At 36.9% G+C, this 23,654-nt stretch overlaps 4 protein-coding genes across 7 annotated transcripts; 1 reads left to right on the top strand and 3 right to left on the bottom strand.

Moving 5' to 3' along the window:
- Positions 1-7,111: 7,111 nt before the first annotated feature.
- Positions 7,112-11,141, bottom strand: LOC126625849 (ubiquitin-conjugating enzyme E2 10). 2 transcript variants are annotated; one of them, XM_050294953.1, is made up of 5 exons: positions 10,997-11,141; positions 10,796-10,868; positions 8,995-9,122; positions 8,115-8,219; positions 7,112-7,472 (listed from the first exon to the last, which is right to left on the bottom strand). In XM_050294953.1, the coding sequence occupies exons 2-5, from the start codon at positions 10,863-10,865 to the stop codon at positions 7,329-7,331; spliced, it is 447 nt and encodes a 148-aa protein (XP_050150910.1). In that variant the 5' UTR covers positions 10,866-10,868; positions 10,997-11,141; the 3' UTR covers positions 7,112-7,328. The 2 variants fall into 2 exon arrangements, with proteins under 2 accessions (XP_050150910.1, XP_050150911.1); XM_050294954.1 differs by having other exon boundaries at positions 10,796-10,903; positions 10,997-11,077.
- Positions 11,142-11,794: 653 nt separating this feature from the next.
- Positions 11,795-15,572, bottom strand: LOC126625847 (protein ALP1-like). Its single transcript, XM_050294951.1, has 2 exons — positions 13,825-15,572; positions 11,795-11,944 (listed from the first exon to the last, which is right to left on the bottom strand). Exon 1 carries the CDS (start codon positions 15,263-15,265, stop codon positions 13,850-13,852), a length of 1,416 nt encoding a protein of 471 aa, XP_050150908.1. The 5' UTR covers positions 15,266-15,572; the 3' UTR covers positions 11,795-11,944; positions 13,825-13,849.
- LOC126625848 (uncharacterized) lies at positions 11,941-13,486 on the top strand. Its single transcript, XM_050294952.1, has 2 exons — positions 11,941-12,222; positions 12,669-13,486. Exons 1-2 carry the CDS (start codon positions 11,941-11,943, stop codon positions 13,401-13,403), a joined length of 1,017 nt encoding a protein of 338 aa, XP_050150909.1. The 3' UTR covers positions 13,404-13,486.
- Positions 15,573-17,422: 1,850 nt separating the features above from the next.
- LOC126625845 (probable inactive receptor kinase At4g23740) lies at positions 17,423-21,687 on the bottom strand. 3 transcript variants are annotated; one of them, XM_050294948.1, is made up of 4 exons: positions 21,522-21,687; positions 21,180-21,272; positions 19,473-20,787; positions 17,423-18,283 (listed from the first exon to the last, which is right to left on the bottom strand). In XM_050294948.1, exons 3-4 carry the CDS (start codon positions 20,704-20,706, stop codon positions 17,628-17,630), a joined length of 1,890 nt encoding a protein of 629 aa, XP_050150905.1. In that variant the 5' UTR covers positions 20,707-20,787; positions 21,180-21,272; positions 21,522-21,687; the 3' UTR covers positions 17,423-17,627. The 3 variants fall into 3 exon arrangements, with proteins under 3 accessions (XP_050150905.1, XP_050150907.1, XP_050150906.1); XM_050294950.1 differs by having other exon boundaries at positions 21,617-21,636; XM_050294949.1 differs by having other exon boundaries at positions 21,180-21,679.
- Positions 21,688-23,654: the final 1,967 nt, after the last annotated feature.

Below are 23,654 nucleotides of genomic sequence, written 5' to 3'. Positions count from 1 at the left end.
GGATGGGAATACACATTTAAGGATCACTCCCCTAGGCGATGTGGGATGTCACAATCCACCCCTCTTATGGGCTCGATGTCCTCGTCGGCACACTCAAGGCCAGGGTTAGGCTCTGATACCAAATTGTCACATCCCGGCCCGGGGCGGATCACTTCTCGGACCCGTTCCATCACCGTAGCACGATATTGTCCGCTTTGGGCTTACCATTCCCTCACGGTTTTGTTTTTGGGAACTCACGAGCAACTTCCCAGTAGGTCACCCATCCTAGGAGTGCTCTGGCCTCCTTCTCGCTTAACTTCGAAGTTCCTACGGAACCCGAAGCCAGTGAGCTCCCAAAAGGCCTCGTGCTAGGTAGGGATGGGAATACACATTTAAGGATCACTCCCCTGTGCGATGTGGGATGTCATAGCTAACCTAATTTATCCTATTTTATTTATTGCATATATATACTTTCTTTCCTTGCACTCTAAGGCTTGTTCCTTGATGCCCAAGGCCCCATTGTGCATATAAAGGGTGTTGCATACCTATCCTTTTTTCTCTATCAAATTAGCCGTGCCATCAGGGTCAATACGCAAAATCAATTAACTGATGATATTCGTGTTAGTTGTGCAAAAAAAAAAAAAAAAAAAAAAACATAAAATCAAACCCCAACTGAAAGCAAAAATTATAACTAGATACGTGTTTTTCTAAGATGGGACCAAAAAAAATTATAATTTATTACCATGTAGGGTTTATTCCTTACATAACTGGACCAGAATGTTTTTATAACTTTAAAGAGGTTATTTGTATATTACTTTAGAGAGGTTTTACTGTATTATTATTTTTTTATTGTTATTATAATAATTATTATTGTATTTAAATGGAATTTTTTGTCTTCGAGTTAATTATTCATGAAGTGTGTATATAAGTTGAAGAACCAATGTTAGTAAACTTTTAAACAACATATTTACCCCCCCCCCCCTATTTCAAATTAATCCTTTGTTCTTTTTTATCAAAAAATCTAATATGTACTCTATCACTACTTCTAATAAGTTTATTTTTACACAAAAGCATACAGAAATGATAACAACACAAGAGTTTTATCCTCCTACCCACACTTGTTTAATCTTGTGTATTGTTTTTGTTTGATTTATTCAATCTGATGACCACAAATAAGAAGGGATTGTAAGAGACTCATAAAAAGTGTTTGAAATCAACTCCCTTTACTTGATGTGTAAAGAGAAAATATGAGTTTGATAAGTAGAAATGAAAAAAAAAAAAAAAAAAAAAAAAAAAAAAAAAAATATATATATATATATATATATATATATATATATATATATGAGCAACCTTATTGTAGTTGTCACAAATCTAAACTTTTGAATGCATAGTGACGTGGATTCTCCATAACACGTTGGTTTCGATTTTCCTTGAATTTCCATCCATTTCCGTTGAAATTTCATACTACATAAACTCCTATAGTGCTCTTTCCCTTTGATTTATTTTATTTTATTTTTTATGAAAATTCCAAACCCCGAATTTTAGGGTTAAGAGTTGAGATAGCCAACATTAGGGGAACAACATCACGCTTGGAATGTTATGCTTGAACTTTATTTAATGGGTTCAATCGGTTTAGGTTGAAACTTACTTATTAACATTAATAAATTACACCAACTTCACCTTTGGACCACAAATTAGGACACCAATTTTCTTAATTTATCCGACACTTCCTTTATTAACAGAAGTATTATTTGAAGCAATTAGGAAATTGTTGACTTGAAATGCAAGTTATGTGTGATTATTTGATATTTGATTGTATAAGACATGTTTGGTAGCATAGTAACCATCCCATAATTTCAAGGCTCACCAATAACGTGCTCAATTTAATGACATTGCATGTTGATCACACAACTAATCACGTTACTAATGTCTCAACTTTTTTTCCCTTTTGTGTTGTGACAGAGCACGTGATGTTACTAATTTATTCATAATTTAATATATATGTATTTACCTATTAATTTTCTAAATATTAGGCGTATGAAATATCAGTTTTGACATCCATCCATGCATATTATTATATGTGTGTTAATAATACTACAGAACAATATGACCGTCGCACTAAAAAATCTCTCGAAAAAATGAGGAGGATATATGCATGGGGATGGTGAATGCTAGTGATAGTCTTGTTCATGTCATGTGTATGACTATGAATCTCAATTGGTGCCTCATAGATCAACAGCTGAAAATCGTGAAAATCATATATATATGCGCTCACGACGAGAAAACATTCAGTATAATCTATTGTAAATAACTTGTGATTTGGATTCTGCTCCGCGCAACTGGTTGTTCAAACAAGCTCAAGGAAGTGTACTTATATATATACACACTATCGCAATTTACATATCTAATAATTTATCATAATATATTTTCCTTAAAACTGTAATCTGGAGGAGAAATTAAAGGAAATCAGCAAAGAATGATTAGGTATTAACCAAATGATTAAATGATTAGATTAGAAGAAACAAATGATTTATAGAGACCATAATATCCCTTAATAGTTTAACCAAACTTTAGTGTAAGTCCACTTCACCAACTGCTAAGAAATGGAGACCGAGCTCGACAATGGCCACATCACTACATCTTTGAGTGGAGGTCACCAGCTTGGGAGTCACTCCTGTCCTCAGTAGAGACAATCAGCCCTCCTAATTGTGATTAAAGTAGGAATTAAAGACCTGATAACCAGGGTCTTTTTCCAACTCCTAAAACACGACTAGTTTGCCGGGACTTCGGTTTTTTTTTTTTTCTTTCTTTCTGAATTTATATTCTGCATTAAGCTTTTCCACGTGCATGCTGAAATTAAATAATGTTAGTGTGAAGGATTATAAATAAATAAATAATTTTTGGTCAAATTTAATTTGAATTAAGTAATCTTACAAGTACAATGGTGTTAGACATAGAAAAACATGATCTCTCTGCCACTAAGATACAACTAAGCTTTCATTTGGCTGTTTGCTTATGTTATTATTGGGAACTCAACCTTGTTAAATTCAAGGGTTACCAACACAGGCCACGGTTCTTGATCTCCATAGTTTCCGGCTGGTGAGGTTGATCTTAGACTATTCGGTACGTACGCACTATTTAGATAATGTTCGAGTAATGCGATTTGTTAATAGGTTAAATGTATCTAAGGAGAGATGTTGTCGTCCAAAACAATGTCGGTCATGAGCGTAGAACATTGATCAAGTGAATTCTTATTTGATCGTATAATGTACGAGCTTCTCAGATACATAGTAAAGAATTTATATTGTTCCCAATATCTCCAACCTCGTTGCAAAATAAAATAATATTATTAAGTAAAAGCATTCGGTCGTGTGAAGAATTCACTCTGTATTTTGTGTATATGTTAAGAACTCACTTTGTAATTTGTGTCATTGCCGGTTTAAGGTTATGAATTGAATACAAGAATTCACTTGTTTTAGCATGTTTAATTTTGACGGTATTAGCATGTGGTTAGACGTACCTTGTTGTATGATCCCTTGTGTACTAGCAACTCTTATGACTCTGTTCTTTAAGTAAATTGATCTCCTTTTCAAAAATGGAACTTTATTTAAGTTAAGATTAATTGTTTTCTTGATGTTTAAAAAATAAATACGATGAGCGATTAGCATGTCAATGTACATGAGTGAAATCGCCTCCGATCACCCGTTGCAGCAACACTATGGAATCCTTAATAACATGCCCAATGAAAGGCATGAGCACACTTAATAGAAATGTTAAAGAGACTCTCAAAAATACAATTTTCTATCTGGAAAACTAATGAAAATGGCTTGAAAACTTTGAGTTTTAATGATAAAGACAAAATAAAGGGTAAAGTGAATAGTACCAGGATTGACTTTTTATTGTAAAAATGTGGTTTTTCGTTAAAGTGAATAGTACCGGGTGCTTTTCGTTAAAGTTTCATTTTCTATAAACTCTTATTTTTTAAATAATATTTTTATAATGTTGACACGAAACTTAATTTAAAATTGTATGCTTGCACAAAACCTATGAAAAGTCGTCACTTTTAAAAGAGCCCATGAGCATTTCTCGCACACTTAATTAACGGCTTGGTGAGTTAAATTCACTTAACAATTAACAAATACACAGTATAGTAGAATCAGGATTCCAAGTGTCCTCACGTGATTGGCTCGGAACTAGCACCACCACCATTTAGGTCCACCGGATGCTTCTGATGTTCTTCAAGGCTGTCTCTGTGTTTTGACTTTGAACCTACTAATTCGAATCCAAACAAAAAAATAAAGCAAATCTCTTTTTCTTTTTTCTTTTTTCTTTTGAAAGGGAGAGAGAAGCAAATCTCTTTCCTTTTTCAAATTTTATTGTTTTTTATTTTTTATTTTGAAAAGGTATTTGGGGGGGGTAGGTGGCTTTTCAACGCTACAAAGAGGTTAAAAATCGCCGGATCCTTTTCTTTGGAATTCGGAGATCTTGTAATAATGTTCGTTTATCGTACATCGTGCGATCAATTTTCATTAGATACTATTTATATTTAATTTTAAATTTTAAATTTAACATAATTTTTAACTGCATGATGTACGATAATCGTATATAATCTTCCGAATCCCTAAAAAAAGAATTCGACGAGCATCATTTTCCGTTAAAGAACCCCCAAAAATCAACATTGTTTGAGAAAGAAGGTGAGACGTGAGAGAGAGGAACAAAGTATCCCCCCCCTCTCTCTCTCTCTCTCTCTCTCTCTAGGCCCATGGTCCTAGGCTCTAGCCCTTTTGTAGGACACGTCTCCCTAAAAACACTTCTTGGATTTTTTTGTTTGTAACTCCACGTATTTACCATGTTGAAAATTGGTTTAAAAAGAGGAAAAGAACTAACAGCTCTTAAAAGTGGAATTTTTTCGACTGTATTAGAACGGAATGTATTAGAGGTTTTTGATTTGAATAAAGGTTTTTCTTTAGACAAAAAAGTATGAAATTTTCTGTGAACTCTCTATTACCTTATCGTTTAAACTAAACTTCTATGTCAATAATATAAAATATTATGTAAAAAATATAAGAAAACAGAATGTTGAAAGTCACATTTTGAAAGAGAAGTTAGTATTTTTCAAAAGAGGAAATGACAATGGTGAGAAAATAAAGTTGTGGATTTGTAGGGTATTGGAGCACTATTTCGTAGGATTGCAGCCCTACATTTTTCCCAAAGACAGAATTGTCGTTTTGTGTACAAATTGATACGCATCATGTTGATAGTGTATTGACAAAAAAAATTTACACAATTTGAATTCGAGTGATGTTTTATTCATCCACTTGGTATCACACTCGCTGCGGGAGGACACAACCTGCCTAAAAAAAACTGATGGATCCTGATTTTGAGTAATTTAAGTTTTTTTTTTTACCGCATCTAGTTAATGAAAACAACTTATATAAAATAGGTTTACCATTACATTGCGTTTCAGTCTAATAATGCAATGTTTTGTAGAGAGAAATTCATACATAACATTGTATTATTAGATCGGGAGGTTGCGGTGGATGGAAGCCTAGTTCCAGTAAGTCCTTATTCTAGTTACCGTGTACTGTCTCCCTAGGGTTTTGGTTTGGCTGGCAGTGGCACATGATCAGCTACTGTCATTGTTTATAAGATTTTGGAGGATCAAAGAGACTGAGGGGACTTCTGATCTCAGACAGTTGCTTGAGGTTGAAAAGGCAACAAAAATGGAAGTGGCCTACCCACCCAATCACACCATCCAAATGCCATGAAAGCATGCATGCTTTACTAAATCCAGGTTTAGGTGCATCTTCCTTACGAATTCGTACTTTGATGGGAACACAACTCAATTGATTGCGATGAGTCGTAACTCACGATGAACTTGTCAATCCGATAATTATAACTCATGATGAACTTGTCGATTTGACAATTATAACTACGCTCGCATTGAGTAGAAACTAGTAGCTTGAACTTACCCAACAAAAACAAGAGGTTAGAGGTTAGTTTTTGGGGAATCGAAGGGCAAAAGTTGCTCGTAACATCCAAGTATTTTTTTTTTTTTTTTGTCGAACGATATTATATATATTAATGGGAAAGGATGTGGGCTTATCCTCACAATGTATTAGTAATAATGTAATTCAAATTTATCTTTACTCGTAACATCCAAGTTGATCCCTTAAAAAATAACTATGATTGTTGGGGTATCTAGGTCTCCTCCTATTGTATCAACTCACCCTTTAAAATGGATTTGGGCCAACCTCTTTGAAGCCCACTGAAAAATGAACACTACACAGTACACAATCCTTTTCGATACGAATAAAGAATTCCAAGGACTTTTTTTGCTTTGGGACTTGGGAGGTTTCAAATCACATCGGGTTAGGACTTAGGCTAGGCGCGGAATTCATGGGTGCTTTGGTTGTACCCAGTACTTCCAATATTTTAGCGGTTAGATCTTAGTTTGGTATTTTTAAATAAAAATCTAATCGTTAAAATTCTCAGAGTACTGGGTACTTCGGAGCACCCAAGAAGGTCCCTAGGCTAGGCTGTGTTGCTTGATGGAAGAAGCTGATGAGGGTTGTTCAGGCGGACTCGGCCTCCAACGTCCGTCTAGTGAGTTTCAGCTCCAGTCTTCCTCATGGGGTTGCCAAAAAACACTAGCGTAACATACAATGGTAGGATAAATGCATTTAAATCGATCAATGGAGATTCGAACTTGAATACAAAGACCTCTGCCAAATGATAATCTCTAGCCAACTTGACTAAATCCATCTTATTTTACAATTTTTTTTTTTACAATACGTACCCAGAGTGGTACAAAATAGAAATGACTAAAACAAAATAAAATATAATAGTTGTGAAAATTAAATTTAACAACTAAAAGGCTTCCACCACTAACACTTAGTGCGACGTACTTAGATGCTCGTAGGTTCATTCTTCTTGTGGCCATTATCTGCTATATAAATAGACATTCCTGCTTATCTGCCAATCACATTTTCACACATAAAACTTTTGTTGCGTTTCTAATAAGTTAATTTTGCATGTGTCAAAATGTGATTTGTGTCAAAATGTGATTTGCAAAAAGCCGGAACCACTATTTTCTAGGAGAGGGGCCAAAGACGTTCATTTTCAGCAGCACTTTGTTAGAGGGAGAGAAAATGGTTTCATAGTCTCATATATAAACTTTTGCATAACAAACAATTCGAAAGCAATATAGTGTTCCGAGGGCAGTAAACTCTCCCTTTTGGTCCGCTTATGTAAAGAACAGATCACATATCCATTCATACATCCGATCAAATGATCATACTGCCACAGGGAAAGAAGCCCTCCTTCACACGGTCCTAGCAGCTCCCAGACTAACCCATAGCATACTTCTGAGTCCAGCTCCTTGCGGTGGTCTCATACTTGTTCTTGTCAGTCTTGTACATATGGGCGATCTCCGGGACCAAAGGGTCATCAGGGTTTGGGTCTGTCAACAGTGAACAGATCGAGAGCAACACCTGAAACATCAAAGTGAAACCAGTGCCCATGCTTCAGTGACACAAAGGACATATGGTTGCATCAACTATAATAATACCCAGATATAAGAAATTTCCAGCCAAACCAGTTTTCAATGTGTATGGCACATCTGATCGAACATTGTTTCCTGTTCAGTGCATAACATCATAACAGTTCAAAAGCCACAGTGCATCACATCAAAATAATTCAAAGAGGCAATGGGATCCCCAAGATCAATGAGCATTTCACTATGGAAATTTCTTGGTCCAATTAGCACAAGTGATGATTTGTCACAAGAAAAAGAAAAAGAAAATTATTCTGGCCGATAAAGGACTTGTGCTGTTTGTTTCCCATAGAGCTCTTATGTTTGCATACTTTAATTTGTAAAATTTCAGAAGTAACAAAATTGCAAATTAAAATCAAAAGATATAAATCACAAGGGGCCTTGTAATAATAATGGAGTCCACCAAAATCATGGTATAGGATCATATAAAAACCCCCAAGTTTCATCATTAGTGATTCGCTTTTCCTGTACAGACGTAACCACTTCAAGTCATATGTAGTACTCAGTAGGGGAAACTAGTGTCTGTAAAACAATCAAATTCGTGAAGCAAGCAATCCTGCTTAGGGTATTAAGCATTTACCTTGGATATGGTCAGGGCAGGGCTCCACTGTTCTTTCAATATGTCAAGGCAAATGCTACCGTTGCTGTTGATATTAGGGTGAAACACCTTTGTCCTGAATGCAACCTGCAAAAACATAAAACAAATAGCACAGAATTACATGCACGTAGCAAAAAACATAAACGAAATAACAGTTGAACAAAATCTTTAACAAGTCCTAATAGTAGAAGTAAAAGATCTTGAAAAGCCAACATACCAGTATTTTTTACAATAACCAATATGCAAAATTTTGCAGTTTCCTAGTCATTTATCAAAATTTGGAACTTTTAAAACGTCCAATATGGACTTCAGCTGGTGTGTTTAATACCAATGAACTTTGAAACTAAACCAAATATCCCATAGGACTTAAAAGGTCTGCAAAAGTAGCCCTTCTAATTACTTTACATCATAATTTACCACAGGAACACCACTAGTGAACCATGTGGAGTCCCATTTACAGAACAGCCACTAGTAATGCAAACAGGTTACCATTCCAAATGAGGATGCCATTTACTTCAGTACTAATAAGCTAGTGAAAAATTGTCAATTTCTAGTATCATGAAATCAATTCCATGAGATACATTAGGCGTCATTCATCAATTGGTTATCAATCAAGGCATAGTGGCTCAGCTGATGGTCATATTTCCCAGGCATGAGCCTATTCAATTGGTCATCATATGTGCGAGAAAGATAGCATAAGAATATGATTGACGTCTTTCCAACTTTTTAGGCCAGATGAGGTACTCAACTCCTTGACATCAAGATACTAAGGATTCTGATTCAATTATGAAATCAGCAGAGCAATACAGAAAGGAACTTGTGCACCAATATGATGTGAAATTAAAAGAAAGCCAGCAAGTACCTTTGGTGGCTTAAAAGGATAGTCTGGAGGAAAATGGATAGTGACAAGAAACACTCCACCTGCATAAGGACTGTCAGCAGGACCCATTATTGTTGCCTGCCAGTGGAACATGTCTTCTGCAACTGGGCCTAAAAATATACATAAGAGTAAAGGCAATGAAATTGGATATCTGCTGAAAACAATGTCATTAGTCATTTATTGAATAGTTTCAGTAAATTTCCAACGACAAAAAAATTGAAAAAGCAGACAAAAGTTGCCATTCACTATGTAAACATTATACAAAAAGAGTTCTAATAGCCTAGAAGAAGTGAAGGGTTACACTTGCACATAGTTTCGTTAATCACAGTAGATAGACTGCTGTGGCTATAAATGATAGAGACTTAGTCCATATTCTCCCAAAATAATGAACTCTTGCAGCCGTTGAGTGGATAACATAAACAATGACAAAAATTATAGTAATACAACTGATGATAAACATAAACAAACCAACCCAGTAAAGTTATTTGAAACTAAAAAACAAATCATTATCATTTATAAGATAAGCCATATATAAGAGGGAAATGTTAATCTTCAAAGTATATCTGTAAACGAATATGCGTTTATAGTCCGTTCAGTTAAATAATAGCACTTAGGAGGAAAATGGGAAGGTTTAGGGTGGGCCACATGCGGGATTGACTAATAGATTCTCGTTTACTTTCCAGTTACATCTAACGCCCATACCCAACCTAACCAATTGTTAGGGTGGATAGGTCTAGGTCCACTATGGATATAGCACATATCCAACTAACAGACGGGAAGAAATATCTATAATTAATCCATGCAGTAGACTGTCACAAGGGGGAAATTTGAAACATAGAGCAGTTTGCCCTTCATTTCCAGAGTAATGCCATTTCAGGGAATCTGTTGAGATAAAGCGTCGAACAAGAAACCCCAAGACAATACTGAATCACCTACCACAAAAAATAAGAATGCTTCTTTTCCCACCACAACTTATACAACCACACAATGACCGCTCTACCTAAACAATATTCAAAACAATCAGAAAACAAATACTCAACACTAATCCAACTTCAAATTACCAGCCAACTTCTTTGATTGCCATAACCTCCCTCTTTCTTTAGGCTTTCTAACAACATTAATGTCTAACAACTCAGTCTTTGTGACCATAGACAAGCATGAGAATAACCAAACTCCCACCAAAAACTGCTTTAGCACCTTGGTGGACTTGTAAGACCCAGTGATTCTGAGTTATTCAAAATAAGGATCACCCAAAAACCGTAAAGGTTTCCCTTTTGGATGTTAAGTGTGTCCTTACAGACCAATGCTATAGATTTGTCACCTTGTTAAAATGGAAATTACCCATTTATAACCAAGATCCAAGATGGGTCATCTATTGCCCAATTCGGTATGGTGGGTCGGGCAGGAAAATGGGTATATGGGTAGCAAGTAGCAACTACCACACAATAGCACCTTCACTATCATATACCTCTTCTCAAATAGTTCTTAGCCATGCAATTCAGATGACCAACTTTCGAAAACAAATACAGTTTCATTCAATTTTCGACAAATACAAAATTGCATGAGATAAAATGATCAAAGTCTGTCAGGAGCAAGACTGCTGCTTTTACACAGATTTACTGGTTTGGGTTAAAAAAAAAATCAGAATTTCAAAAGCAAGCATCAATCGAAGGTCAAATCAGATGCCGAAATCTACCCAAAACACAAAATTAAAACTTTATCAGCATACACAAACCAAAAGCAACATCAGAAGGAATCAGATCGGAATCAGAACTAGACATACCAGCGCTGCACGAAGTAGGAGGATCTTTCTGGAGGTCCTTCAGCTCCTTCAGGATCCGTTTCGACGCCATCACCTTGACAAACAAAAATTCAACCAAACAAACAAACCCTAGATCATAAAATCACCGCAGTGAAAAATCCCCAAATTAAATTTCTGCAAAATTATCTAGAGAGAGAGGAGAGAGAGGAGAGAGAGGGTTACCTTGACCTGAGAGAGCCTCCTGCTTTATTACTGATTTTGAATTTATGCTTTCTTTTGGTTTTAAGGTCTTTTGAGTTTATTGAGAAGGTAGGTAGCTCTTTGAACCACCACTCAAAATCAGTTTATATATTATACCTAGGGAAGGAGGAAAGGGGCATTTGTGTCATTTCCTTAACGAATCACTTCAATCAAAGTGTGCCATCCTATTGACATTAGAGCACCTCCAGCGGGGGAGGTTGCTCGGGGGCCAGTGGGTCAAACAGTAGCAAATTGCTGGGGGGATGACCTCCAGCGTATGGAAGCCCGAGCGACAGGCGAGGCCCGAGGAGCAGGCCCGTCGAGGATTGCCAGCCCGAGAGCCCGAGGGCTGCGTCAGGCGCGTGCGTTTCACGCGCGCGTGGGCGCGAGTCGTCCGACAAAAAAACAGGGCAGGGGCCCGCGATTTCAGTTTTGAAAAGTTACCGTTGGGGAAGCCACGTGGCTTCCCCATGTCCGTTTGATTGAAACGGTCCTATTTTATGGGCCGTTGGATTTCCAACGGTAAAAAACATTTAAAAATCTAATTTAATTTCATCCGTTTGATCTAAGATCAACGGTCCACGTTATTAGGCTTTGTAAATTAAAAAAAAAAAGAAAAAACAGTTTAAAAATCTAAAATGTTACCGTTGTGACACGTGGCACAATCTGGAGTGTTGGAATTTAAATTTTTTTAAATCCAACGGCAGAGATTAATTAGGTGAATAAAAATTTAAAAAAAATGTAAAAAAATTCTTAAAAATCCGAAAAAAAATTATGAAAAATTATAAAAAATTTTGATTTCACTTCACCTATAAATACCTTCTCATTATCTTCTACCCTACACCACAATTTCATATTTTCTCAACTACTTTCAACCACATTCCTATCTTTCTTTCAAAGTTTCAATCCAATTTTTTTCCAACAAAATGACTACTCAACCAGGTACGAATTGGACGCTTCTTGAAGATGTTGCGTTGTGTACTAGTTGGGTTCAAGTTACTCATGATTCGATTACGGGTAATGAGATGCAGTTGCGAGAAATGTGGAGTCTTATTCATACCAATTATCTTGAGAAAATGGGTGGGCAAAGAACTAAGGAATCGATGTCCAGTCGTTGGAAATTACTTAGTCAATCGTTTAGTACGTGGAGAGACGCCTTGGCACAAGCTAGTGGTAATCTTCGAAGTGGGGAAAATTTAACGGATCAGGTAACAATATATTATTTATTTGTTAGCTACTTTCATTATATTTATTTGTTTGTATTATTTATTTGTTATCTTCTTTCATTATAATTATTTGTTAGCTACTTTCATTATATTTATTTGTTTGTATTATTTGTTACCTACTTTCATTATAATTATTTGTTAGCTACTTTCATTATAATTATTTGTTTGTATTATTTATTTGTTACCTACTTTCATTATAATTATTTGGTTGTATTATTTATTTGTTACCTACTTTCATTATAATTATTTGTTAGCTACTTTCATTATATTTATTTGTTTGTATTATTTATTTGTTACCTACTTTCATTATAATTATTTGTTAGCTACTTTCATTTATAATTATTTGTTTGTATTATTTATTTGTTACATACTTTCATTATAATTATTTATTTGTTACCTATTCTCATTATAATTATTTGTTTGTGTAGGAACTTCAAGCACAAGCTTGGTATGGTGCCAAAACCAAAAGCAAAAACAAAACATTCACCCGGTTTGAATGTTGGAATATTGTCAAAGATTGTCCTAAATTTAGAGTTGTGCATGTCGGTCCAGAAGTTTTCATGAACAGCACCCCTCTACACTCTACACCTGAGCATGCCTCGCATGATCATGATGAAGATGATGAAGAAGTGCCTGAAACGCCCCCCGTTGAACAAGCGTCGGGGTCAACCCGTTATCCAATTAGGCCTCAAGGTAAGAAGGCTTCAAAGAGAAAAGGTAATGCTTCCAAGAATGATTATGCAAAGTATATGGAAGATCTTGCCCGCCAAGGTGAATTGAATTTGGCCCGGGAAATGGCTAAATTTGAGGCTGATAAGGCTAGAGAGGATGCAAAAGCTGCAGCTTTTGAGAGAAAATTTGAAGCTGATGAGAGAGAAAGAGAACTACTTCGGCAAGAAAGGGAACATAGAAGAGAAGAAAGAATGGCTGAACGAGATCGTGACATTATGAAGGAGCCTTTAGAAGGGAAGTCTCCAGACTCTAAATATTTTTGGAAGTCAGAGAAAGCGGATGTGTTGCGAAGGAGGCGTGCAAGAGAAGCGAGAGCAAGAGGAGATGGTCCTAGCACCACAAGAGAAGATTATCCTAGCATGACAAGAGAAGATCATCCTAGCACCACAAATTGGTTAGGTGATGGTTATCATCCATTCACGAACCCATAATTTTCCAATCAATTCGGGTTGTAATTTCTTATTCGGGTTGTAATTTCTTATTCATTGAATAGAGTACTTTATGTTGTTTCCAATTTATTGAACTTAGTACTTTATTCAAAACACATTTAAACACACCAAATAAAATAACATCAACACACCAAATAAACACACCAAATAAAAACAAACACCAAATAAAATAAAATTACATTTCAACTCACTAAATGAACTAAAAAAACACACCACATAAAATAAAATAAACACACCAAATAAAAACAAACACCAAATAAAATAAAATTACATTTCATCTCACTAAATGAACTAAAAAAACACACCACATAAAATAAAATAAACACACCAAATAAAATAAAATTACATTTCAACTCACTAAATGAACTAAAAAAACACACCACATAAAATAAAATAAACACACCAAATAAAAACAAACACTAATGAACTTAAGTATCGTCAGCACCCCTCAATTCCCACTGGTGCTCTATCAAGTCAAGTTGGCGGGCATTGTGCATATTTGACCTTTGAAGTGCAGTATATCGTTGGATGATCCTTTCATTGTAACGTCCATCCCTTTCTAATGGCTCATGTTGCACGGGCTCATCGGTGGCGTCATGAGCACAATATATACGTGTTCTTGAATTGTTCATCGTGTCTGGCTCATATTCATCAACGGCTTCATAATCGTACTCATCTTCCACAATCATGTTGTGAAGAATGATGCACGTCATCATGATGGATCGAAGCGACTCTACATCAAACAATCTGGCAGCACCCCTGATGATCGCCCAGCGAGCTTGGAGGATACCGAAACAACGCTCCACATCCTTCCTGCACCCTTCTTGACATCTTGCAAAGTGTTTTTCCTTTGCACTGCGCGGACGTGGCACTGTTTTGACAAATGTTGACCACCTTGGGTAAATGCCATCAGCTAGGTAGTATGGCCCGTCGTACATACGTCCATTGACCTCATACGTGACTTTTGGTGCATTTCCTTGCAGGACATCGTTGAACACTGGGGATTGGGCAAGGACGTTGAGGTCATTTTGAGCTCCCGGAACCCCGAAAAAGGCGTGCCAAATCCATGTATCAAAAGATGCCACCGCCTCCAAAATGATACTTTTTGATCCTTTTCTGTCCCCATAAGCGCCTTGCCATGCACTTGGACAGTTTTTCCAAGTCCAGTGCATACAATCAATGCTTCCAATCATCCCTGGAAAACCTCGCATCTCGCCTTTCTTCAGAAGCCTTTGCAAGTCCATATGAGTAGGTCTCCGGAGGTACTCTGCGGTGTAGATAGATTCGATTGCCGAACAAAACCTCATGAGGGACTCAAGAATGGTTGATTGTCCCATCCTCGTTATCTCGTCCACTTGGTCTGCAGCTGCTCCATATGCAAGCATCCGCAAGGCAGCAGTAATTTTTTGCTGAGGCAGGAGACCCATAGCACCAAAAGCATCCGGCTTTTGCACAAAGTAAGAATCATGGTTGCAAACAGCGCCCATGATTTTGTTGAACAAATGTCGTTCCATTCTAAAACGACGTCGGAAGTATGTTTCAGGGAATGCACTGTTACGGACAAAATAATCGTCCAAGAGCTCCTGACCTCGTCGTTGCCTGTTTCTATCAATGTTTACAGCACGGTTGGGCCTGCAGATATGAGCCACAGCTTGGACGACTCGACGGGATTGTGAGGCTCCTGCCATTCTTGATTCGTCATCTCTCCGTCTACGCTCGTCATCCTCTTCCATCTCATTTTGGGCCCAATCCCTAACATTGAACATTCCTTGTGATTGGTTAAACAATTCTTCCTCTTCTTGCTCGATTTCCCACATCATCTTTGAAGAAGAAGAAGAAGACATTGTAAAAAGGAAGCAGAAACTATGAATAATGATAGGGATTTTGGTGAAGAAGGAAGCAAAAACTATGAATAATGATAGGGATTTTGGCGAAGAAGGAAGCAGAAACTATGAATAATGATAGAGATCTTGAGAAAATTGGTGTGAGATTTATGAGGATGGATGGGGGATTATATGGAGGATTTAGAAGGGATTAGGTTGTAGATAATGCCACGTGGCATGCCGTCATTCGTTAAAAATCTGGTGGAAATCTATCCTCAAAGATTGTAATCGGATTGTGACACGTGGCACGACGTGATTGGTTAAAAATCTTATCAGAAATCCATTACCAATAATTGTCTTTTCAGATAATGACACGTGCCTTGACACAACGATTAAAAATCTTATCGGAAATCCATCACCAATAATTTTCTTTGCGGATAATGACACGTGGCGCAACGAGAACGATTAAAAATCTTATCCGAAATAACAAATATAATTATTTTGAATTATTTTATAAATACAAAAATACAAAAATTTTATTGCTATTGGCTTTTCGGATAATGACACGTGGTGCAACGAGAACGATTAAAAATCTTATCCGAAATTACAAATAAAATTATTATGTATTATTTTATAAATAAAAAAATATTAATATTTTATTGCCAATTGCCAGGGCTATTCAGTGCAGGGGTGGAGATGCAAAAGGCAATTGACAGGGGAATGCACTATTCATTAAGGGCAGTTACTGTTCACTAGGTGGATTAAATAGTGAATTGCCTGGGGGGAGGGCTCCTACACTGGAGTTGCTCTTATTTGTATTTTGTACCAAAGAGAAATTTTTCCGCATATCGTATAGAGAATTATTATTGATATTTTAAATATTTTATTTTATTTTTAAATTTTTTTATAATTATAAAGAAAAATACATTTGGAATGCTAATAACAGTTCCCATCAGATATACAAATTTTAAAAATATTAATTTGAGATTCAAAACTTTATACCTTATGGTTTTGTTTAATAAAAAATTGTCATTGTATTAAAGCCTTATGCTTTATTATAACCAGTCATTTGTTCTTTTAGTCTTTTCATGATATTTGAATTTTTTTTCAAAGGATGTATTTGAATTTAAGTAGCAGTTATATCTTGCTTATCGATATAGAGTATGTTTAGAAGTGTTTTTAAAATGAGTGAATATTTTTGGGTTTTAAAAGCATTTGAAGTGCATTTTGAAAAAAAACACATCGCTTTAGGTTATTTTTCAGAATTTACTTGTATATTTACATTGTTCAATAAAACCTCTATAAAGTCATAAAGTTGATAGATTTGTAGTTAAAAAATATTATTTATTGACTTATTTATCCTTAATGAATGTTGTATTTCCTAATTAGAATTCCATGGGCGCCAAGTATTTTATTTCTTGCACATATGTACTTTCTTTACTTGTACTTTAAGGCGGCGTTCCTTGATGCCCAAGGCCCTGTTGTGTATAAAGGGTGTTGAATGCCTTTCCTTTTTGTCACCTTCAAATCAGTTAAGCAGACATATTGGTGTTGAGTTGTGCAAGAAGAAAACATCAAACTCCAACTGGAAGCAACATTTATAACCATGTAGAGGCGTGTTTCTTCAAGAAAATTATAGCGTATTAATGTGAAGTTGATTACTTTAGAGAGATTTTACTGTAATTGTTACTCCATGGTTGAAAAATGGTTAGAAAAGTTAGCCTTGATATGTGTAGAATTTGATTTACGTATTAGATTCATGAGTATAAACTTTCTATGTAGGGAGAATTTCAAAGTTCTCTTCTTCTCACTTGGGAAAGCATCAATGCAAAAGGTATTTACTGAATAACATAACAAATTTTGATTTCTTCTCACCAGTGTATATTCAATCATTAAAGCGAGAGCAACTTCCATGTCAGATTGATATTTCGAATCACGGAAGTCATCCTCCACTGAGGTCAACGCACACCGAAAAGAATTCAGGGAGAGTGCTTTTCCCCACCATTACTTTCGAATCTCTCCGCAACTCACCTTGAAATTTTGACTTCTCCCTCCAATATTCTTCACACTCTGATGAACTTTGGCCACGTAGAAATCAGCATCAAACTTAACTTGCAGCCCTGAAAAGTGAAAAACTTTGTAGAGAGAGAGAGAGAGAGAGAGAGAGAGAGATGAAACTTCGAACAAACAAAGCATAATTTGCAATGCCATTGTGAGAATCAACAGCCACTACTACATTGACAATGACCTAACTTTCTACCTAAATGGGATCAACTTGATAAAGAAAATAAAAATTACCACATATTTGTTCACTAACTGGACCAAAAGCATTTGAGATGAAATGAAATTACACCAGAAGGGAAAAATGGCAAGTGGCGCTCGCTCATTGCGAAGTTGGATTTTCTGCTCTAACCACCGGCGCTGGTGTTGAGCTCTCGGATCTGTTTTCAGACGATGTTCGATTGTCATTATCAGCCCGGCGGACGTTTTCTATCATCTTCACTACATCCAGCATTTTAGGTCGTTGATCAGGCATCCTTGCAACACAAGACATGGCTATCTGTAACATCTCCACCATTTCCTCCTCTATGTATAGATACCTCATCAGCTCTAAGTCAAACACTTCTGCTGTCCACTCCTCTCGGACAACTGAATGAACCCACCTGACCAAATGGATGATCTCATCGCCAGCAGTAGTATGGATTGGGGATTTTCCAGTGAGGAGTTCCAGTAACACAACCCCAAAGCTGTAGACATCAGCAGGTTGTCCTGATTTCCTAGTGTCTGTCACTTCTGGAGCTCGGTAACCAGCAGCACGGGAGATTGGTGGGGCCAATGAGCTCGTTATAGTTGCCAGACCAACATCAGAAACACAACCATACTGTTGCATGTTTACAAAGATGTTTGAGGCTTTGACGTTTCCGTGGACAAGCTTCCCACCATTCTCTGTATGAATATGAGCAATTCCTCTTGCAGCTCCAATTGCTATTCTCAGTCGGGTATCCCAATCTAAAGGATTTCTGCCCTCTCCTCTTCTACCTGAAAATGGAAAGAATATTGCAGGATACATATTAGTCGCTACTACAGGGATGATGCGTGCAGCATAGACAATGGAGTAAGAATGCCAAGCATGCCACCAACCAAATATTGTCATACCAAAAGATGTCAATGCCGAGAACAACAACATATTTTCATCAATAAAATTGAGTTCCTCCCAATTACCAGCCACAACTTTGTTATCTTTAGCGCACAACTTTTGGGGGTTTGAAGGCTTGATCAAGATAAAACTAGGGTGCACCAAAGAATAGCGCATGATGTGTAAAATACAGTATTTGCATGTCCCTACCTTGACGGAACGAATACTTCCAACGCACCTCGTGGTTTACAAACAAAGAACTCTAGAATGGAAGAACCAGAGGAACTTTTACCCAAAGAAGCTTTTCAGACAGATATTTACTCCCCGATGTCCAAAATTAACCATGGATTATCCTAGTTTCAAAACTTATATTTCTTGGTCAAAGAAATGTTGAAGCCTTACAAAGGTTTAAGGCAAAGTAACACCAGTGAACGCACTCAGACTCTATGAAGCTACTTTCTCTTGACTAGTGAAGCAGCAAGTGATGTACCACCAAACTTCACACAGTGTTGGTATGAACCATATAGTATTACTAGACTAAAAAAGGGTCATTATTGTTTTATTGATTAAAACAAGGTTAGCTTCTAAACCTCAAAATTCAAGCATTAAACAATTCTAAGCCACAGGAATAGTAGAAGTGTTACTCGGCAAGGAGTTAACTGAATAATCCAAAGTCTACACCATGTACCAGCAGAATATCTTTTAACAAGTTTTGACCCTATATACATCCAGAAAACCAAGACATGTTCTAATATTTGACGACCGAAGACCAGTTAAAAACAGTGAGTTGAAGCGAGGACTCATAGTATTCATCTAGGTTTCGGGCTAGTTCCAAATGGATCTATCACATACCTAGTAGTACAGTTCCAACATATTATAATGATTGAATACAAGTTATTCCACCAGTGTTAGATGCTGCTGAGTACTTATAGAAAGATAACATCTATAGCATACAGGATATCAAGGGTATTAACTTCAAAAGAAAGAGGTACAACAATCAGCTATTTACATTCAACACTTTTCAACAGAAAGATTATCAGCGTGACCAGGCTAACATTTATCAAATATGAAATATGGAAGACAGTAAGTTACCGTGTAATAAAGCAGAGACACTCCCTTGATTGTAGTAATCATATACCATCAGCTTCTCATCTTTGGAATAATAATACGCCTTCAATTCCACCACATTTTCATGCCTAATATTGCCGACAACCTCCATATGTTGCTCAAAGTCCCGCTTTCCAACATTTACATCCTTCAACCGCTTCACCACCACACAGGTTGCATCTTCTAGTATCGCCTTATACGCTGTACCAAATGTCCCCTTTCCAAGCACCTCAGCTGAAGCCCTCAATAAATCTTCCAGATCAAATGCGTAGTGGCAGCCCTCAAAGAAAACCAGTTTATTGTTCGCATCTTGACTCCGTGAGATCACCTTTTCTGGTGACATTCCCCCCTTGGACAACTTTCCAGAAAGCCCATCTTCTTTCCTTCTTCTTGAGCAGAAAACAAGTATCAGAAATGCAAACGCTACAATGCCTAAAACAGCACCAGCAATTATAATTCCCAGCAGTGCTGTCTCCCCAAGCTTCCCACCATTCTTAGATTTCGGATATGGTTTAGGGGCGGGCGGAAGAACAGGAGGATACTCAGGTGGAAAACTTGCAAAAGAAATGTTGTTACCAATAAACGCCGACCTCGGAAACCTCTGAAGTGATTCGGGGACACTACCATTCAGCTTGTTGTTAGATAAGTTAAGCTGCCGCAATTTACGCGATTGAAGATCAGGGATTTCACCCGAAAGCGAGTTGTTTGCAAGATCCAATCCCCAAAGCTGAGTCAAATTCGAGAGTGAAAAAGGAATGCTCCCATTGAAGTGATTGTTAGACAGATTGACAATGGTGAGGTTCTTCCAAACTGAGAAGTCCAAGGGTAATGGCCCAGAGAAGTTGTTGAACTGAAGAAACAGAAAAGACAAGTTCTTCAGATTAGAAAAATCAGAAGGGAACTCCCCACTAATCACATTGGATCGAAGACTCAAAATCTGCAGCCTCGAGAGGCGGCTAAGCGTGTCGGCCGGAATCTGGCCGGTAAAGCCAATGCCGGGCAATCGGACGGCTATCACATGAGACTTATCCTCACTACAAGTCACTCCAGTCCAGTGGTCACACACAGGACCGCTCTCATTCCAATTCAGAGTGCGAGAGTGAGGCAAATTGTTCAAGAAATCGAGCAATGCCTGCTTATCCTCAACTGGGTCTGCATTTCCTTGGAAGAAAATCAAACCCAAAAGAAAAATCCAATACAAAACGCCAAGACCCGCCATTTCCCTCACTACCCTCTCACCAAAATCCCAAACCCTTCAAATAACGAGCTGTTTCTGGAAAGTTTCTATCTTTTCATACTTCTGGCAAAATATAGAGGGAAAAATCAAGTTAAAAATACAAAAGACAGAATGTAAAGCGAAAACAAAAAGAAAAATAAATCAGATTCCGAGAAAATTGTCGAGAAAAAGCAGAGAGGTGACTCTGAGAAATTTGAGCTTTTGCAGGCTTTGAATATCGTGTTTATATGGTAAAAAAGGAAGTTATTTTATTGTGCAAAAAGCAAAGTATGCAGTAGTACCACCAGAGATCGAGCTTCTTTTTGTTCTTTGTTTGCTTTGAGCTTTGCAAGTTCAAATTTCAAAAAATTTACAGAAACCCAAGAATTTTACATGGGAATTGTGTTCATAAACTGTAAAAAAAAAAAAAAAAAAAAAAAAAGGAAAACCAAAGTGCACAGAAGCTCAAAACGTACCTTTACATAAACACCATTGATTTCAGAACTAACCCATCAAGGTTTTCTGCTCTTTTGAGTGAACCCAAGTCGAATACAAGTTCAAATCTGCCTCTGAACCCAAAAAAAATTCAGAGGAAAATTACTATATAGTACAACAAAGTAAAATGTGGAGAGAGAAAATTACTGTGAGGAATGAGAGAGAGAGAGAGAGAGCAGTGGAAACGTATGTGTTATGATGACTCTAAACTGATGGTGCCGGAAGCTATTAGCATCCAATGTGAATAAACCTGAGGGGGAGGGGGAGGAGGGGGAGGAGGGGAATACTGTTGCAAAAAAAAGGCCAAAGGTAAATGATTTTACCTTTTTTGTCCTGTTGTTGGGGTAAAAAGTGAAAAAACAAGAAGAATGAAGCCGCTATTTTAATTCGCGGGATTTGGAGGGCTCTGGAAAAATACCCGTTTTGCTGAAGAAGCTGAGTGAAGAGAAGGGAGTGGAGGCGGCTGCTGCTGCTGAGGAGGGGGGGGTGGGAGTTATTATAACGTAACCGGTGGTGGGAGCGAGTGGATCGTGCGTTCGTGACTTGGTGGACGGAAACGCCGTTATTGTGGTTCGGATAGTGACGTGGTGTCGTGGGGATTTGACATGTGGACCCGATTGAGGTGCTCTTCTCGTTCTTGAGCTGTCGTTAGTTAACGATTAGAGTAGCAATGGGTGACGGCGTTTGGTTGACTTTATTTTGCTAAGTACGAATTTTCATTTTTTACTTTGACAAAAATATATTAGATTATTATACACGGGTTGTTGACCAACGCTTATCCTACCGTAGCAACCTCGTTTGATCGTTCTTGTTTTACCTTCTTAACTTGTATTGTTGAACCATAATTTTAATTATTCACCTTTTAGGTTTCTCTTTAATGATTTGAATATGATTTGTCTTTTTTATTAAATAAATATTATATAGGACTAATAATTTTGAATTTGGTTGGTTTTTAACAAAGTAGATATTTAAAGGTTTAAATAATCGTAGCTTGCACAGTTGTCCCTCTTTATTAAAAAAAAAAGGTTTAAATATTGATAATTTCGTTGATTTTTTATAAAGTTGATCTTAAAAAAGTAATCTAGAAACTATAGAGTTGAAATTGTCATGAAAGATTACAAGAATAAAATAAAGAGATGAAAAGGTAGTACAAGAAGGTTCAATTGAGAAAGTTGGTAGCATCTCCATTCAAGTTATCTCACCAAAAATGGTATTTATCAAAACAAATAAATGTATATTGTTAAAAACAAATTAATGCTAAATAATTGTAAATAAACTCTGCAACTAGCCCTTTACCATAGTGGTGGAAAAAAGTTGAACTCTTGCATGACGGCATGGTTCGAACGTCTTCGGTGACTAATCTAACATTTAATCTAACAAAAATTATTGTTTAACATAAAAAATGTATATAAACTCTTTTAAAATTTCACTAAATAATGCAAAAAAGTTTGATGTTTATTAAACTAATATATGAGAAATTTCACCAAATAGTGCTAAAAGAATGTGTACATAATTGTGTCCAGCGTGAGCATATCGAGATCTATTGACTTTTTATAAACAGTAATCTTGTTTTGTGGTAATGATTCTAGACGTAACTATTTTATTTCTTTATTCATTTATTAGGGAAAAGTCAACTATTTGTTTTGGTAAGACTATGTACACCAAGCAACCAAGGAGGAATGAAGTTCCTTGACAAAATGGAGGTATGTTGAGGCCTTGTGCCTTTTGTGTGAGGTTATGTACCTCCCTAGTATCTTTTCTTGATATTTCAACCCATTTCCTCAGTGTCTCTCCCTTGTTTTTCAACCTATTTCCCCCTAATTTCTATGTTTGCCACCCCTGAAACTCTGCCGGAATGTCTCATCAGCCAGCTCCAAACATGTTGATTTGCTTCGAAGATTCTGTTGATTTGGAGGATCAATTTGAGGAGTTAACTCACCTGGCTGGCAGACTTATCGTCAACTAAGAACCATCTGAATCTGTAATCAAGGAAATGCTTAGGCAGGCTTGGAACGACTTAGGCGTGGTAAGGGTTTTGAAGGTGAAACCGAATATCTACTTTATCACTGTTGGAGAAGAGAAAGTAACACACCGAATCCTAGGAGGGGAACCCCTGGTTTATGAAGGGGTACACTTTCTCAGTTAAGCCCTGGCCTCTCTACCATTCCCTCGATGACATTTGAGCTAATTGGGCGATATATTGGATTTAAGCACATGGCATCCCCAAAAATTTATGCACAAAAAAAGCCCTTTATCTAGGGGAAAAACTCAGATCTATGTTGGAAATCGAAGATCCATCAAAGATTGGGTTCATGGGTTTTCTACGAAGGTAGATTGATTTTGACACCACTAGACCTCTCCACCTCAAAGTCATGATGCCTTGTCCGATGACAGGAAATAAGTTCATTTGATTGAAGTATGAGGGGTTGATGCACGTTTACTTCAAGTGCGGCAAA

The sequence above is a fragment of the Malus sylvestris genome, chromosome 6 (assembly GCF_916048215.2).
Source record: "Malus sylvestris chromosome 6, drMalSylv7.2, whole genome shotgun sequence".
NCBI lineage: Eukaryota > Viridiplantae > Streptophyta > Magnoliopsida > Rosales > Rosaceae > Malus > Malus sylvestris.
Note: the sequence above shows the minus strand (reverse complement) of the source record. Positions and strands in the feature narration are given on the sequence as shown.